The following is a 19073-nucleotide window of genomic DNA, read 5'->3' on the forward strand; positions in this document are numbered from 1 at the left end:
AAATAACCATTGTTTAAAAAAAAAATAGATTCCAAGGAAATAAAAGCCTCCACTGCAAATTGCACAGCTCTGGTACATTACTCAGTGTCCTGCAAACAGGAATTATTTGGGGGCAGTAATTAATTTGACACTTCTGTTGTCTGACTTTAAGGTGGCTTTCTCAGACTGGCCAAATAATTTTTTGTTCATTTTTTAATTTTACTCAAAACCCAGCTTCTCAGATCCTCCTCTGTGGTGTTGATTGATTTATTTGTTGTTGGCTGTGTAGAGGTGTGGTTGTGCCACCTGCACAGCACCTGAGAGCAGGAAAACTGTCCTTGACACTCCTCCAAAACACGATGTGGCCCTAGGATTGATGAGGAGAGTCCTGTCCTATTAGTAAAGGTCAAAAAGCCAGAAATTGTAGGAAACTGTTATCTTTAAAAGCTTCAATCTGTTAGAGCTGTTCTTTTACCTTGGAAAGTCTCATCTTGCTCCCCCCAGCCTGTGATGTCCATCACAGAGACTGGGGTGGTGTGTCTGGGTGTGCAGAGAGCTGCAGTCCATGTAGAGCCAGATGACTCAAGTACTGAACCCCCAGTTTCTGAGAGCTTTGGCTGCTTTTCCTGCCCTTCCCAAGCTGTTTTCTGTGGGCTGTTTGCTTCACCCCTGGGCATGAAAGGAGTTGGTGATCGATGCCACAAAGCTTCCCTTAGCAGGTAGGGCACAGAGGGCTGAGGTCAGAGCTGTCATGGATCCAGGGGTATTGATTTTTAAAACTGAAATAACCTGCTCTCCTGGGGAGGGGGGCACCAAAGGTGGAGTGGTTGGGGCTGGAAGGGTGGGAGTGTTTGGGGCTGGGAGCTTTGGAGTGTTTGGGGCTGGGAGCTTTGGAATGTTTGGGGCTGGGAGCTTTGGAGTGTTTGGGGCTGGGAGCTTTGCAGTGTTTGGGGCTGGGAGCTTTGGAGTGTTTGGGGCTGGGAGCTTTGCAGTGTTTGGGGCTGGGAGCTTTGGAATGTTTGGGGCTGGGATCTTTGGAGTGTTTGGGGCTGGGAGCTTTGGGGTGTTTGGGGCTGGGAGCTTTGGAATGTTTGGGGCTGGGAGCTTTGCAGTGTTTGGGACTGGGAACTTTGGAGTGTTTGGGACTGGGAACTTTGGAATGTTTGGGGCTGGGAGCTTTGGAATGTTTGGGGCTGGGAGCTTTGGAATGTTTGGGGCTGGGAGCTTTGGAGTGTTTGGGGCTGGGAGCTTTGCAGTGTTTGGGGCTGGGAGCTTTGCAGTGTTTGGGGCTGGCTTTGCAGTGTTTGGGGCTGTGATCTTTGCAGTGTTTGGGGCTGGGAGCTTTGCAGTGTTTGGGGCTGGGAGCTTTGCCGTGTTTGGGGCTGGAGTCTTTGCAGTGTTTGGGGCTGGAATCTTTGCAGTGTCAGCCCCACAATGTCCCCTCCCTGTCCCCATGGCACAGGCTGGATGTGCTGCTTGCTCTGAGGCTGTTCCCCTCGGCACAGCACAGTTCCTGCTCCCCATTTTAATTCAGGAGTGGGACTGCCCAGCAGGGTTGGGCAGGGTGGCAGGAGGGTGGTGGGCACACCCTGGGCTCAGGGCAAACCCAGCCAGGTGTGCTGGGGGCTCTCCTGGCAGTGCCAGGCTCCTCCTGCCCCTGCTGAGCCACACCAGGAGCCTCCCACCTGGGCACCCAGCCCTGCATGGCAAACCAGGTGTGAAATGTGCCCAAGCAGGTGTGAAATCCTGAGCTCCTTCAGCCCAGGGGTTTCCCAGCCAGGGATCCTCCAGCAGGGATCACCTGGCACAGTGTGGGACACAGCACAGGGACCTGCTCTGCTCTGACACACACTGGGCTGTGTCTCCTGGGGGATGAGGCTGCTGAATCCTCCCCACTGCATTATCCACCTGCAGCCTGGACCTGGGGACTGTGTGAAATGCACAATTAGGGAATGGCACTGTCTGCTGTGGCATTGCTCATCAGCTCTGCCTACCTTCATGGGCAGGAGGGGCCAAGTGCCTGGGCCCTCCTGAATCCTGCTGTATTTCTGCCTAATCCTGCTGTATTTCTGCTTAATCCTGCTGTATCTCTGCTTCCTGTGCTTGCTGAAATGTCATCTGCCCCCCACAGTCCCAGGGCACAGCAGCAGTGCCTGGAGTTCAGTTCCAGTATCTCCCTACACCCCCAGTTGTGCAAGGTCTTCAAACAAGAGCTTTCTTGGCTGTTGGAAAAGAATCTGTTGAAATCCAGGAAGGAAGATGCCAGGAAAAGCTGCTGCTGCAATCTCTTCATCTAGGACAGGACACAGAACTTTTAGACAGGCATGGGAGAAGAAACTTCAATGAAATCTCTGCTTAAAGTGACATTAAAGGGTCCTGTGAGTGCCAGAGAGGCACCTGAACATCTGGATCCTTCCCCAGCCTGCAGGCTGATCACGTGGGGGTTAATCAATAGAGATGATCCTTCCAATTCCAGGTGGAGTTAAAGCAGCACCGTGGCAGTGCTGGATTGAATGCTGATGCTCAGCCTGGTGGCTGCCATGGCAATCCCTGCAGACTGGGGCTTTTCAGCTGCTGTGTGGTGTTCAGTTCCTTGCTGGAGACACTCTGCATGGCTTTTGCTGCTGAAACTCCAGCTCTGGAGGCTCCTGCTGTCCAGGAGGCAAAACAAAGAGTGTTCTTCAGTGTTTGCCCCCAGAGCAGAGACTACCACGATGGGAAAAAAAAAAAAATAAAAGGGCTTTATGGGTTTAGGTTTTTAGGTTTCACTTTCTTCTCTGGAGGCTGAGGTAGTGTGTGCTGCACCTCTAATGAATCCCATTGCCTCAGGGCATCTCTTACTGGTGGTTGAGAACTGTGCAATTGTGTTATTAGGAATTCTGCCCTGGGGTACAATTATATTATTGCAGTCATTAAAGGCACTTCATCTCCATAATAATGGAAATCCTGCCTTGGAGGCCCCACTGAGTCAAAATGATGTTGGGGGCTGACTCCAGAAGGTAAATTTTATATAGGAACAGCTCTAGCACAGATATGGATGCACAGGGTCTGCATCGCTTCCCCTGCCAGGCTTCCCTCTTCTCTCAGGTCTTGTTTTGGGCCTAGGCAAAGGGGTTTTTATTTTTCATGCCAAAGTGGCAATAATTCCATTTATTATTCCTCCCAGAGTGAGACATTTCCCAGAGGTGAAGCTGTAGCATTGTGTGGCTCAAGAGCAGATTCACATTTCTCTTGTTCCTCCACAGCTTCCCACTCTTCCCCTTCTCCTTGGCTCCCCAACAGCAAAAAGAGTGCAGGAAAAGCAAAAAAACTTTTACTTAAAATATGAACACAACATCCTAATGTTCTCCTGGAGCTATTGGAAGTCATACTTACCCTGCCACCAGACATGTGCTCAGGCTGGGACAGAAAAATAATTGTACTTTTAAGGCCCAAAACAAATTGCTCTTCTCTCCTTCTCCTTCATGTAAAACCCCCACATCATTAGAGCTGTTTCCTTTCCAGGGATGTACAGCACCTGCATTGTTTATACAGTTTAATTGTAAGGAAAGAAATGCATAAAAAACCAAATGATGGTCTGAGCTGGTAGCAAAAAATATGAAAGTGTCCAATTAAATAACCATTCCCTATGAGTTGTGAAGTAGCAACATCTGTTATCTTAATTAAACAAGTTTCTGTGCAGAGGGGCCCTCTTGGTGCACTTTGTTAGAGCAGGATCTGACCCAGATACTCCAGGATCCTCCTGGAAACCCTCCCAGCTGCTCCCATTGTCTGGCAGTGCTGACAAGCTCTGGGACCTGCTGTAAGCACAGCCACGGTGCTTACAGCAGGAATGTTGTTGTTTTTTGGAGCTGGAAGCCACAAAAGCACAGGAAAGCAGCACATGGTGCCGTTTCCCAGCCAGCTGAGCCATGGAAGTGTCTGGATGTGTGAGGAGTGCCTGGCACTCACACTGGGGACACAGAACTGCACCCCCTGACAGCTGCTGTGATTTGTCCCCCTGACTGGCTGCTCTGCTCCCAGATTTCAGTCATTTGAGTCCAGACTTTCCCAGGTATTTCACTGTTCTCTCCACCACAACCAGGAGTCAGGACAGTCCGGGAGGATAATTTGGTTTGCAAAGTTGTGAATCCCAGAATGGTTTGGTTTGGAAGAGACCTTAAAACTCACCCTGGTGTGGATGCCATGGGCAGGGACACCTGGGTGCTCCAAACCCCATCCAGCCTGGCCTTGGACATTTCCAGGGATGTGGGAATTGTGTCCTGAACAGAAGGTGAGGGCTAGCTGTCCAGTAAGTTTTGTCTCCCTGAAAGAGTTCAGCCATGGTTTTCTCCAGAGTTCACATCCTCCTCACCAAGGCTGTCCAGTTATGGGCCCCCTCCTACAGATATTATTTTATAACAGGAATTTTAACATATCCATAGCATATCCTCCATCATTTTGAGGAGGCAAAATGGTAAAATTGAACAAGAAAAGCTTCTCTCCCATTCTTCCAGCATGTCTTGAGTACAAAAAGTTGTATAAATTCCAGTTTTATATTTGTTGCCTCAAACTTCCTAATTAGTGCTTAATTACTTTAAACAGCCAGAAAGAAAATGGCAAGAGGACAGACAGCACATCTTTCTCAGGCTGGTGCCAGGGTACAAACCATGGTGATATTTTTATCCTGATTACTTGAGAGATGAATTGCCAGCAGTGTCTTTTGGACACACAGCCTAGTGACACTTCAGCAGAAAAGAAAACCTCAAAGGATGCTTCCCATCATTGCTTCACATTAATTGTGTTGACTCTTTGTATTTTTTTTTTTTTTTTTTACATAAAGTACCTGTGCAATTTCTTGAAGGCAGACAGGTAACCAAACCATCAATAACTTGTCGGGTTTTCATTACATCCTGCCCAGGCAAAATGAAAAATGACACCCTGCAAATGGCTTTCTGAAGTTTGTCCATCATTCATCTCACTTTGCACAGACCGTGGCAGAGATGGCTTCACTTCATTGCAACATCTGAAACAACTGACTTGTCCACTTATTTTAACCAATTTGCTGCAGAAAGAGAATAAAATGAACCAGGAAGCCACTGGGTTTGGTGGTCAGAAGTCTTGGAAAGCCATTGTCCTGCATGGCCTCCTGTTCAGCAGGAGCTGGTTTTGGCTCTGTGCTGATCTGGAAGTGTCCAAGGCCAGGCTGGATTGGGATTTGGAGCAGCCTGGTCTATGGAAGGTGCCCCTGCCTTTGGGGTCCCTCCCAGCCCAGCCCATGCCCATTCTATGATCACACCAGGTTTTAGCACTGAAAGGGCTGTCCAGCCCAGGGCAGTGGTGGAGTCCCCATCCCTGGAGGATTAAAAGGATGTGGCACTTGGGGACAGGGGCCAGTGGTGGCCTTGGCAGTGCTGGGTTAACAGTTGGACTCAGTGTTCTTAGAGGGCATTACCTAAAAATTATTTTATTATTTATAAATGTTTCCAGCTAACGCTTACCAGAGAAGGATTAGAGACTTGTGTAGAATCCAGGTTTGGTGCTGGTTTATTTTGTGTGCATCAATAATTAGGCTGATCCCTAAAATTTCCATTTCCCCCATCTGCTCTGCAGAAGCAGGAGCTGATTTCAGTTTGCAGCCACAAACTGCTGCCTGCTCTGCCGAGCGCAGCCCCAGCCTCTGCCAAGCTCCAGCTGGATCATTCCCGTCCCTCATGCCGTGCCACAGCCTCCTGCAACATCAGCAATCTGTTCCTGTCTCCCCAGCAGATCGTTTGCAGCGTGGTGTTGTTGTAGGGCTCCGTGGGACACGTGTAGGACATCGCTGCTGCCTGTGCTGCTGCTGGAGCCGCCGCAGAACCGGGCTGTGCCCGAACCCCCGGGGCTGCTGTGCCCCAAGGGCTCAAGAGAAGTCAAAGGGCTTTCACCTGGTGCTTGTGTGTTAATTTTTAAAGCTCTTAAAAATTTTAAGAGCTCTGCTTGCAGAGGGGGAGAGGGTGAAGGATCCAGAGCTCTGTCCCAGAGCATCCGAGCTCCAGAGCGCAGGAGATGTGTCCTGTTAAAAGCAGGATGAAGATATCCTCAGGAGAAATGTGTCACAGGGGGCCAAGAGAAATCTGCAGGCTTTCACCTGGTGCTTGTGTCTTCATTTTAAAAGCAGAGCTCTGCCTGCAGGGGTGGAGAGGGTGAAGGATCCAGAGCTCTGTCCCAGAGGCATCTGACCTGTGGAGTGCAGCCAGACGTGTCCCGTGCTGACATCCCTAAAAGCAGGATGAAGATATCCTTAAGAGAAACCTGCCACAAGGGGCCAAGAAAAATCATCAGGCTTTCACCTTGGTGCTTGTGGATTCATTTTAAAATCAGAGCTCTGCTTGCAGAGGGGGTGGAGGATCCAGAGCTTTGTCCTTGAGGCATCCAACCTATGGATCGCAGCCAGACGTGTCCCATGTTGACATCCTTAAAAGAAATGTGTCACTGGCTGCTGTTCCTGCTTGAGGTCTCTCATGGTTTTATGGTTATTAAATTCCTCTCTGGGTGCTGAACACATAGCTACAAGTGGTTCCTCCCTCTGTTAAAGCTGCTCCAGAAAGGAGCTGGTCCCTGCCCACAGGAGGAGGGAGCAGGACAGGTTTTGCTCTGTGGTGAGCACACCCTGCAGCCACTGCTCCCCAAAGAAATGCCTATCATCAGCCCCCTGAATGCAGCTGGGAGCTGATGTGCAGCTTCCTGCTTGTCCTCCAGCTGGGAATGATTTTAGTATGTCTGCAGCATTTTGAAGAAAAAAATTATTATCAGATGTTTCTTCTTGTGGGTGTTTTTATGTGAAGAGCAAGCAGGCAATGATTTTACAGTTAGGGCCATACTTTGAGATGCACTTTTAGAATCCAAAGAAATCATTGCATGTCTAAAGGGGAAGAAGGATTCCTAATGAACATTTCAGACTTGGTGATATTTTTGATGGCTATTCAAGCATCATTGAAGTGATGTAAATGTGTCCCTGGACCTCACAGACCTGTTAATGTCCATTACAAGCTGAGTCCGTAATTTCTCTTTGTACTTTGGGCATTTTTTTGTTGGAACCTGAGGGAAAGATGTGTTATCTTTGAAAGGCTGTGCCTTTGGGCTTGAATTCGGGTGGTATCAGCTGGAACAAATAAGCTGAGAATGCATTTGCTGCCTCTGCTCCGATCTCACAAACGCTCCCAGAAACGCTTTGTGTCAGCAGCTGATGCACTGAAAATCTTGCATGGATGTTTTTTTTCTCATAAGAGAATAATTTTTACGAGCTCCAGTGGAGTTCACTTTGGTTGTCATGCTCTACAAACCTCCACAGTGTTTGCTGTAGGCAGAGGGTGCTGGCTTGTCCTTTTCAGGAGCGCGTCGTTGGCATAGGCGGCTGGATGCTGCGCTCCAAACACAATTCCTTGGATTTCCACTGTCCCTCTCTGTGGACTAGAAGTCATTTAATTCCCATGCCTTGGGCTCTAGCCAGTGCCCTGGAAGAATGAGCACAGCAGATATTTCAGTGCACATTAGCTAGAGTGAAGGCAGGAGTGGCTTTGCAGCCCTGCTGCTGCCCAGACAGGATTTTGCTCGCTTGCGAGCGCAGCAGGACGCGTGTGGAGAGCTGTGTCTCTGCTGGCTAATTGTGCAGAAAGGGAGGGCTCAGCTTTTCATGAAGTGCTTCTCAGTGTGTTTTGCCCCTCCACTGCCACCAGAAGAGCGGGTCCAGGTGCTGAGCCTTTTGTTTGGAGAGTGGAGCGCGCCTGTCCCTCGTGGTGCCATCGCGGCGTTCATGGTTTATCAGTCAGCTTAGTCTGCAAAATGAACTGCCAGCTGGAGGGGCTGTGTCAAAAGGGCCAATTCCCTGGGGGATGGTCTTCATTCCCCACCAAAATCCATGGAAAATTGGCTCTTTGCACCATCACACCCTTCTGGACTTGCAGAATCCTCCCGTATCCAATTGTCACTGCCTCACGTCTCAGGAATGAAAGCTGTGGTAAAAACAAAGCTTTGCTTTACTCAAATCTCCTTGCTCAAATATTTACTTGGATAGCATGGGCTTTCTGACTGTATTTATTTTAATTTTGTGTGTAGTAAAAAAAAAGGAGTGCTTGGAGAGAGAAGGCAAAAAAGGTTTCTATTATTTGAAATTCTCCACAGCCCCCTCGCTCCCTTCAGGGTCCCTCACAGTTCCTGTGTTTGGTTTTCATTTGTTTCCTCCCGTTATCAGCATCCCTAAAGAAAGATATTTTCCAGAGAACTGTTCTTCTTAGATAACATAGGGATATTTTTGTATTTGAGTTATTACTCCAGGCATCTCTGAACAATCTACATGAAGTCTCTAATAGCTGTAAATGCTCCCTTCCTTTCCTCCTGCCTCCCTGCTCCATCAGGATGAGGTCCTGTCACTTCAGACTCGTCTTAAAAATGCACAGACTGAAGGGAAGGCGATGACAAAGCACAGCTTTTGTGTTTATAGATATTAATAATGGCTGGATGCAGCATTCCTGCTTTGGACTGCTCCGTCACTGCAGATAAACAATTGGTGGGAAAAGAAAATTGTGGGCAAACGTAGGATGCCAGATCCATGGCTGGTTTGAGCTGATGCTGAATTCAGTGGCAGTGTGCTGTTGGATGCTTCCAAAGGAGCCACTGCTATAGTACCCAAACTAGTTATCTGAGCAAAAGGTGTTCTCTTTTTTCTTTCTCTTTAGAATACTATTGACAGGTTTTTATGATAAGTCAGTACTAAAAGAGGGAGAGTGACTTTTTCCATGGGCAGGCAGTGCCAGGACAAAGGGGAATGGCTTCCCACATTGGGAAGTGGGAGATGCTCTACTGAACTCGATGCAACGGGATTTTGCCTCAGTTTATCTAGAGCAAATATAGCTCTTACCTGAAAATTAATTATAGGGGGTTGCTGTTAAGAGGCCTGTCAGCTGTCATGGATAAGGCAGGAGTTATCTCCTGCTGCCTTCACTGAGAGAAAGACGTGCACTAAATTAAATGGGCTGGGACAGAGGCTCTAAATTATCTCAGGCTCCTCTGTGAACCATGAAAAGACAGGTCCTGACAGCAAATAAACACTGCAGCAGCTCTGGGGGGCTGGGGGAGGCACAGCTGGCAGGGCAAGAAGGTGCAGGTGTGTGGGAGGCTGCGTGCACAGCAGGAGAGTCCACTCAGCTGGGAGTCTGGATGGAAATGGAAAACTCAAATGGGAAACTTGTGGTGCTCCAGCACAGGGGATCATCCTGCCTTCCCCTTGGATTTACCGTGGAGCAGACCCAGCGTGTCCCCTCCTTGCCCAGGTTGGTTTTGTGAGCCCCCAGGCTGGGCTGATGTCCCACCCTGGTGGTGCTGGTGCCCCTTTCTCCCCCTGCTCAGAAACATCTGGAGTGGCAGGACGAGGAGGAAGCCCAGCCTGGAAAGTCCTGCCTGCTGAGGGGGATGCTGAGGGTTTGGAATGGTGTTGGTGAAGGGTGGGGAGTCCCAGTGGCTGAAGGTGAGAAAGCAGATTGTTCTGCAGGGTGTGATTCTGAGGAGGCAAAAATGTTGCAAAAAAAGAGGTGATTTTAGGGTGGGGGAAAGGTTTTTCTGGAGTCTCTTTAGGTGATGCCTCCACAGGGCACAAGTCATTCACGATCCAGTGGGATTTACTGGACAAAATCAGGTTTTCTGTGTTCACTGACTCAGGGCAGAAAAAATAAAACCCATGACAGGAAGCAAAGCTCATTGAGAGAACAGGGGGAGCCTGAAGGGCTCCTGTGGCGTGGCAGGTGCTGGGTGGGGTTCAGGGTCAGGGCTCTCCCCATCAGAGCTGGGAGCCCCAGGAGCCTGGCTTTCACCTCGGGTGTTTTAATGGAGGTGAAGGAAGCAGAAAGCTCTGACCTGGCTGTGAGTTATTTATGCAACACAAAGGTTGGAGTCACACCTGGGGACAACAGGGCCACAGGAATTATTTATTACCTGTGGGCTAGACCCTGAACCAGCCCACTCTTCAAGAGATGAGCAGGTACTGGTGAGCTGTGTCTGTGATTTTGGGGGGGCTGTGCTCTGAGCAGTAAAACCTGAGAGGATTTATAAACTTCACTGCTTACCCAAAATAGCCTAATGGCCAGTACCACATCCATGAGAACATTTTAATAACCCCCATTGCATGGCAAGCATTCTTGTAAAGGTGATAAACAGCTACGAAGATGTCTGATAGAAATAATTTGATAAATAATGCAATTGCCCAGAGTTGTGGCACGAGGCAAAGTTGCTGTTAGGCTAAAAATTGCTCCAGATATTCCTGCCAAGGAACTCTGGGAAAAGGGGGAACAAATACACTGCTGAGATTGCAGTCAGGGCTGCCTGGTGCTTCTGCTTTCTTCTCTGCTTCCAGCCCCCCAGCCCAGGCTCGGCAGCCAGGGGAACAATGGGCCATTCATCATGTCAGCTGAAATACACTGTTTTTCACAGGTACATTTAACCTAAATCCTCTCTCAGAAGACGGATTATCTCTTAGAAGAACTCTGGCACCAGTGTCTCTTTTCAATGGCCACGTCACCACTGCCACAAAGGCTGTACATGAAGGGATCAATGGTAGTTTTATCTCAAATTGCACTCAGTGTGTGTTTCTTCCAGCTGACATTCATTTAAATGCTTGCTCTAAGACATCTTTTCTGCCTGTAATAGAAAAAGGATCGGACATCCTGAGCATTGTTTCGCGGGGGAAAAAAATATTTAAAATGTTCACTTGGCTAAGCATGAAATATTTCAGCTGCGTGTGTTTAATCAAGAGTGAAAGCAAGGGTAGTTATGCTTGTATTTCATAAATTAAAATGCTAAAATGATTAGATAAGAAAACAAAATACCTTACTCCATTGCAGCAGTGCTAATGAAACCCTTTGAGAGGGGGAAAAAAAAAAGAAAAAATTCACTTTGTAAATCTGAGCACTTTTGCTCTGAAGGAGCAGGGAGCTGTGATCTGCAGTGCTGGGTCCCTCGGGGAGGGGAGGCACAGCCTGGCTGCCACATGCACTGCATTGGTGCTCCACTCATCTTCCATCCACAGCCACATTTCCACCTGCTGAACAGAAAAATAGAGGGCAAGCTGTGAGGAAGCACTGAGGGCTCCCTGCCGTGCCCCCTGTGCCCTGCTATGGCTTTGGGATCATTCCTGCTGGGAAGGGAAGGGCCTGGCCCTGCTCCTCACCCTGCACAGGCTCCCACCTGCAGGGCCAGGTGAGCTCCAGCACCCCAGCTCTGCGGGGCTGTGCTCTGCTCCTGGAGCCACACAGGTTTTCTCAATTAAACCCCAGAGCACGATCTTCTGGGGGATGCTCTAGGTCTGGGGTTTTAAGGGACTATTCTGTCAAAGCAGGAGGCTCAGCTGAGCAGCAGGCAGGTTTTGGGAGATGCAGGTGATGCAGTGAACCCCCAGAGTGAGATTTCCATGGAGCTGCTTACTGACACTCAGGTTTGTGATGTGCTCTGGGACTTGGGCAGATTTCCTGATTTCCACTTTCCCTTCTATTCCAAGTAAGGGCTTGATCTCATTTTCACCAAGTCGGTGATAAAACTCTTCCTGAGCTCAACAGGACAATTTCTATCTCTAAATGCACATGTTGCTGCCTGAGGAATATTTATCTGCTCCTGGGAGTGCTGCAGTGGGCTCCATGAGTCACACCTGCCCTGCTCCATCCTGGGGGTGACACACAGACCTGGCAGGGCATCCTGAGCTGGGAACAAGCACCAGGGGTTCTGCACTGCTCTGCCTCCTGCCACTGCTCCAGCTCTGCCTAATTGTCAGTGTCCTTTTCTTTTTTTTTTTTTCAAATGGATATTTTTATTTTCTTTGATTTTTCTCTGATTAGCAGTGACATTAGCAGCAGAACAGTTCATTAACCTGTGCAAGAAGTGATTTATATTTTTATTTCTTGTTAGCACTGCTATTAGTAGAGTCAGAGAACCCAGAACATTTAATAGCAAGTCAGGAGCTCCTTTGTTGAGTTTGTGGTGGTTTCAAGAGGCGCACACTCAGCAGCCAGCACTTTGTTCTGATATGTCTGTTTATGGGAAATGTGGTTTGTTTCTATATCTTCCCAGGCATCTGGTTAGAAAACATTTTGAGAGTGTGTTTCAGAGGAGAGAGCACACTGAGCAGTGCTTCAGTCACTTTCAACTTTGTGTCTTGAAGAAGTTTTTCACCCAAACTGCTGGAAGCTGTGGCTGAAGGGTTGTTTGCTTTCCAGACAATTAGCAGTTTGAGAACCTCAGTGGCCTGAAATGAGCCCCTCATCTCATTCAATGCAGATAGGTCTGCAAAGAAAATTTGGGAATTAGCAATATCAGTGAGAGGCCTTCCTCCCTTCTCAACTAACTGCAACAAATTCCCAAGTGTTCAAATAATTATTTGTTAACTTTTAGCACGTTGGATTCAGATTAGAGGACAAAACCTTCGCTGTAGAAAAGCAGCTTCAGCAAAAAGAGCCACATAACCATAAGGTCTCCTAATCAATGAGTCACAGAGAGCTTTTAATGGTCTGATTTATTTGGAAAAAATCAGTTAACTTGTACAGTTATCTGTCACTTTTAATGCTGCTCGTTTCCAGGAGTGTGGAGGGAGGTGCTGAGAGACCAGATGAGAGTTAAACATTCCTGGGGCTCTCTGGGGAAGGGGTTTGCAGACCTCAGGGCAGGTCCCTCCTGAGCTCTCTGCAAGCCTGCCTGGGGTTAAAGGATGTCCCTGGGCTCAGGGTAAAGCCTGGGAGCACGGTCCCAGCTTAGGAAAGGAAGGAAATAAAGACAGCACGCCCTGAGATGTGCCAAAGCTGGATTGGTGTCCTGATCCAAAGGTGTCCCCAGGGCTTTCCAGTCCTCATCACCTAAAAACCAGTCTGGCACTGGGAATAAAGACAACTGAGAAGGAAAGCAATAGCAGGAGAAAGACAGAGACAGAAAAGGCATTAGAATTTGAAATTAAATCCGGCCTCATCAACAGACACAATTAAAATGATCCATGGAAGAGATTAGCCAGCAAATAGCTTTCAGCCATATGGCTGAAAATAAAGCGTAAATAACTAAAAATAAAACCTCAACTGTACAGAAATAATCTAAAACTCTACTTTTTCTGGGTTTCCTGGGGTGGCAGAAGTGTGGAGGGAGGGAAGGAGGGCAGAGCCTGGTGGGGCAGTGCTGGAGCACAATGCTGAGCTTGTCCTGCTTTACATTGATTGGAATTTCAATGCTTGCCAAGGGCACCTTGAGCCTTCAGAGAGGCCCTGTTGTTCCTGAAGATCTGGAATTGATGAGAGCAGCAAATCCTTCCTGGGGAGCTGCTGGTGCTGCCCAGCCCTGCTGGGGGCCAGCCCGGGTTTGGTGCAGCAGCAGCTCTGACCTGTGCCCGAGGAGGGCTGGGGAGGAGAGGAGCCTCTCTGCACTGCTCCCTTCCCATCCCTGAGCTGCAGCCACAGGAGCACTTCCCTGGCACTCAGAAAGAAAGGACAGCAGTGAGTGTTTCTGACTGCAACAATCTGGGGAGCACGAGCCAGCTGAGACGCTCCTGTGAACATCCCTGCTGCTGATGGGTGAAATATCACCTCTGTCCCTGCTCCCTGCAGCTGCCCTGGGCTCTTGGGCTGCTGCAGGGGCAGGTGAGGCAGAGGTGAGCCAGCACAGAGATGGGTGACTGTTCTCAGAGCATCCTGTGCCATCTTCCTCCTCCTCCTCCTCGCTTGGCACAGCCACTCAGACTGGGCCATCTGTGGGAGCAGGTCTGTGAGTGGGGGCTCTGTTGTGGCAGTGCTCACAGGGGTCCCAGGAGGAGGGAAGAGATGAGAATGTTGACTCCATGTTCAGAAGGCTGGTTTATTATTTTATGATATATATTATATTAAAAACTATACTAAAAGAATAGAAGGAAGGATTTCATCAGAAGGCTGGCTGAGAATAGAAAAGGAATGAATAACAAAGGTTTGTCTGTGACTGGGACAGTCTGAACAGCTGGGCTGGGATTGGCCATTAATGAGAAACAACCACATGAGACCCATCCCAGCTCCACCCATTGCATCCCACAGCAGCAGACAATCATTGTTTGCATTTTGTTCCTGAGGCCTCTCAGCTTCTCAGGAGGAAAAAACCTAAGGAAAGGATTTTTTCATAAAACATGTCAGTGACACCCCCCCATATGATACTATTATTCCCCTAAAATCTGATTATAAAGGGAACTCCAGTGAAGCAATTATTAAATAAAACAAAAATAAGTAGCTTGGAAAGAAATACTCAGGGATTGTCCTTGCTGCAGAGCATGGAGCCTGAGTGGTGCCTTTTGTCTGAGACCCACTGAGATATAAAGATCTTCACTTGCATTCTGTGCCTTTTAAACCAACCTTAGCCAAAAGAAACCCAGCCTGAAGCTTTGATTTTTGTGGAGGCTTAAAAAAAAAGGGGAAATGAAGCTCCTGTGCCTGCTGTCTTTGCAGAATCACAGTTCTGGATGACGGGAGCCTGCGCATCGTCAACGTCACCAAAGCGGACGCGGGCAGCTACACCTGCGTGGCCAGCAACCACTTTGGGACAGCCAGCAGCACGGGCAGCCTGGTGGTGAAAGGTGACTAAAACCATTCCTATTGTGGCTGGCTGGGGCACTAACTCCCGTTTGTTTTGATGATTCCTCCTCCAGGGCCGAATTTCAGCATTTCAGGAATTGCGGGTGTTTATTCGTGTTCTGTCAAATGTTGTTTGCGAAAGTAAAAGCTGTGATTTGACCGAGATGTTTAAAGGAATAATCTGACAAAGTTATTTAAAGGAATAATTTGGTGAACAATGAGAGGAACTGACAAATGTGTTGAATTAATTTTTGCCCTGCTGATGAGTAGTCCAGCGTCTGATTAATTATTATAGGCCATGAACATACAGATTATTGCCCTTACACTCACTCGCTATCTCCTTCTTTGGGGAAAAATCTATATTGGATAGCAAATCAAGAAACATTGATTACAAAGTGATAAATCAATCAAAAGCTCTAATGCTGTCAGTTTTAATTCTCCTACACATTTGCAGTGATGGATCATAGAGGCTGTCCTTGTCTGCTGTGTCTGTAGGATACAGAAAATACTTTAAATGTTTCAATCTGGGTTTCAATCCATGTTTTTTATAACTGGAACATATCAACATATCCAGAGGTCCCTTCTAACCCCAGCCAATCTGGGATTTTCTGAACCTGCAAAGGGAAACATTTGGACCCCAAGAATTCTTCAAGTTTGGGGTTGTTTTGAGTCCTTTGTGTGGCATTTGCCCACGGTGGTCCCTGAAAACAAGAACAGAGACAAGTGAGGACCAGAGTTAGGTCTCTGGAGGAGCTGAAGACTTTATCCATTATCAGAATTATGGAAGGGACCTTAAAACCCCTCCTGTCCCACCCCCTGCTATGGGCAGGGACACCTTCCACTGTCCCAGGCTGCTCCAAGCCCCAGTGTCCAACCTGGCCTTGAACACCTCCAGGGATCCAGGGGCATTCCCTGGGCATCCTGTGATCAGCCTCTGTCTGTCCCAGAGCAAAACTGGGCAGCAAAATGGCAAATCCAGCCCCAGCCCCTTCCCCAGGGACGGCAGCAGGGTGGGATTCCAGCCCCAATCCCCTCTCCAGTGCCCCAGGGATGGCAGAAGGGTGGGTTCCAGCCCCAATCCATTCCCAGGGATGGCAGCGGGGTTAGGTTCCAGCCCCAATCCCTTCCCCAGTTCTCCAGGGATGGCAGCAGGGTGGGGTTCCAGCCCCAATCCCCTCCCCAATTCCCCAGGGACACCAGCAGGGTGGGGTTCCAGCTGTCCAGCTCCAGCTTGCCCACAGCTGGGACTGTCCTGGTTTTCCACCTGCTGAAAGACCCCAGGGGGAGAACCAGGAGCTGCAGTTCAGGGATTGCTTCTCCCACACAGAAAAGCCAATTGTTGGAGGCAGGAGTGACTGGGTTCTGTTATTCCATGGTTTTGTAGCTCCTGGCTCATCCTCCCTCCCTCCCAGTGCACCAGGAATATCCTGCAGCTCCCAGGAAAACCTCGGCACTGTTGTGCCTGATCTCTGCCTTCCCGTGCTCCACAAATCACTTTTCTCCCCACTGAGGTTATAAAGGATTAGTGGGGGCTTTTTCCCCCTCAGTGCTCTGTTTTGACTCCATTCCATTTGCATTAATGGCAGTGACACATGTGCACGAAGCACAGAATAAACTCTTCAGCCTGAGACGTGGATATTAACAGCAAACTGAGAAATGCAATTTCGAAGTCTGGCCCATAAAAAGTATAAAAGAGAAGAAACTATTCTGAACTCCAAATGAACTGTGTAAAATATTGTATTAGAGAGTGAAATGCTTGAGTTTCTCTGCCCTGAGTAAAACACGTGTGAGTTTGGACAGAAATATGAGTGAGTTCCTTATTTTACCTCAGTTTTCTGGTGTACAAAAAGACTAATTTAACAGCTGATGTGGGTTTTGACCTTAAGACATGCTTGCATTCTTTTCTAACTCCTCTTATGTCATTGAGTAAAAAACCTGTGAAGGTCAGGACATTTTTTCTGTGTTCTTCCATTAATATTGCAGGCTATCCTTTTTTTTTTTTTTTTAATTTCCTTTCTCAGGGAGAGATGCCTACAGTGTCAGAGACAGTGTAGGCAAGGATGGGAGTGGGAGAGGAATATGTTACACCAGAAGCAAGGAGCTTAAAATAACTCCCTGGCAAACAACCAGAGAGGGATGAATAAATATTCATTTTATGCATGAGTAGACAGTTTAAAAAATATCAAATCCTGACAGGTGCCCATAGGGCTGGGTATTAACATTCTGTTGTCAGGCTGGGTGAACCCCAGTGGTTTTCTGAACCAGTGCACTTGTGCTTTGGGTTTGTTCTGTTGGCTGCTGCTAAATGAGAACCCCTTGGCCTCCAAGACCTGAAATCTTAAAAACTTGCTTGTACAGTTTGACCTTTAAATTAAAAAGCAGGATTGAGTTTGTAAGGCTGGAGAAGCAGCTCCTTCTCAGGCAGTGTTCAGAGCGCTGTAAAACACGGTGTGTGTTCCCATGTATTATAGAAATATTAATTTTCCATCTTGTTCCCTCAATTTTTCCCGTACTTGAGGCTAAATGTTCAATTCTTGCAGCACACAGAAAGATGAGAGGCTGTCTGAGCACCAGGGGGATTAGATGACAAACAGAGTAAACAGGCACAGCCCGTACAAGATGAGTTCATTTGTGTTTAATGCAGGGAGATCAGCAGAGGAGCTGATGGAGGAGCAATAAAAGCTGAGGATGTGGGGAGCAGCAGGAGAGGCTCCTGTGCTGCTGTCCCAGCTGCAGCAGAGGTGGGTGGGATCCCCATCCCATCCCAACCCAGCTGGGTTTTATAAAAGCCAGGGGATCAGCTGTGTGCCCCTCTCATGGGGTGAGGGGGTCCTTGGCACGCTCCCAGGCTTTTATTTCAGCAAAATAAAAAAATAAACAGCTTGCTTTGGGGACTGGAGGTGAGTGGATCATGGTCCCAGTGCTGGCACCCCTTCCCAAACATCTGCTTTTTGTGGGCTCAGCTGGAAATCCATCTCTGTATCTAAATTTAAATACATTTCAGTGGAAATTGATCTCGGAATGGGGTTGGTGCCTGCCTGCTCCCCTTGGGGAGTGCAGCAATTCCACTCAGGGAGTGCATCCCTGACAAGGGCAGCTTCCAATGGCTTCATTTGCCTCTTTAATTATGATGCACCTTTAACATTTTCCTGCTGCTGTGAGCTCCTCTCATTTGGGCTGTCACGGGAGGGCTCAAGGCAGTAAAAGCAGGAGAACTTTTGCTGGCTGGAATCTGTATCACTTCAGCAGGAAAAGAACACAAAGATAATGTCAGGAGGTTATTTTTTCCTCACGCTTGAATAGACAGATAGTCTTGATTTTGTCCAGCACAGTGATTCAAATTATTTCACATAAAATAGCACATTTTTCATTCCCAGCCTATTCCTCTGTGTGAACGCTGAAGTGCTGCATTGCAGTTAAAATTGATTAAATACTGTAAATTCTGGGCCCATTATCGAGTAACTTTTCAGAGACTTCAGATGTTGCTGCCTTTAAACCTGGAATTCTTGCTGTGTTTGTTGCAGTCCTTTAGGACACAGCATTTGCCTTCTGCAGAAAGTGGCAGTGGGATGGGATGGTCCCCTCTGGCCACCCGTGGCTGTCCCTGTTTCAACATCATTTGATCAGAATTGAAACTTCTTTCTTTGGAATTTGTGTTGTGCTTGCCTCGTGTCCGTGGGGTTTGGTTCAGGTTTTGGGGTTTTTTTAATCAGGGAATTCCAGTAAATATGAATTTTACCAGCTGTTCTCAGCTCTGCTGAGTTTGAAGTGACTTTGGAGTAACTGGGATGATATCAATTCCTTGGAGTGGGGCTTTAACTTTTCCCCCAATGAAGAATGAACCACCCATTAGGATGTTGAGGGGATTTTGTAACGTGAACCAAGGGAAAATTACAGCAGCCACTGGAATCTCTTGACCTGTTCCAGCACTGTCCCCATTCCCAGGAGCCCTCTCCAGATCTCCCTGATTTTCCCCCTTTGCTGCTGCTTGGCTCCCATGGAAAAGCTGTCCCAGGAACTGCTGCAGGGATTTTTTTATTTTCCATCCCACCCATCCATGGTCTGGGCTTAGTGCTTGGTCATTTTGCAGCACGAGTGGCTCCTCTGTCACTGAGCTCTGCTTTCTTCCTGCAGTGTTTAAGGTCATGCAAATTCTTTATTTTTCTCTCCTTATCATTCAAAATCATCTTAAATTCATGTTGGTTATGCCTCAGGCCTTAAAAAAGGGACCTGGTTAAGTGACACCTGCTGTTGAAAGCACAAAACATAATTTAAAAAAGAGAGGCAGAGATTGAAGCAATAATCCCAGACTATTGTCCATATTTTCTGGGCTTTCTGTAATTTTCCTGGATAGCACATGAGGTTTGTCTTCAGCTACTGTCAAAACCAAGGTAAAAACTCAACTCTTAAACCATCAAAAGAAGTTTCCTTATTCTTAAATTTTGTTTTAGCATTTGCTGAACACAATTTTTATATGTCGTTCAGCCATGAATGAATATTTCTTATCAGGTCTAATACGTT

At 47.8% G+C, this 19073-nt stretch overlaps 1 protein-coding gene across 1 annotated transcript in view; it reads left to right on the top strand.

Annotated features, from left to right (window-relative positions):
• The window catches only part of LOC311158757 (contactin-4), a 259902-nt gene that overhangs the window by 213492 nt on the left and 27337 nt on the right, over positions 1–19073 (top strand). Inside the window, exon 13 of the mRNA XM_084214354.1 lies at positions 14427–14554. Coding sequence (XP_084070480.1) covers positions 14427–14554 — 128 coding nt within the window. The remainder of the gene's footprint in view (positions 1–14426; positions 14555–19073) is intronic.

The sequence above is a fragment of the Fringilla coelebs genome (genome assembly GCF_963513975.1).
Source record: "Fringilla coelebs genome assembly, chromosome: 13".
In the NCBI taxonomy this organism is placed as follows: Eukaryota; Metazoa; Chordata; class Aves; order Passeriformes; family Fringillidae; genus Fringilla; species Fringilla coelebs.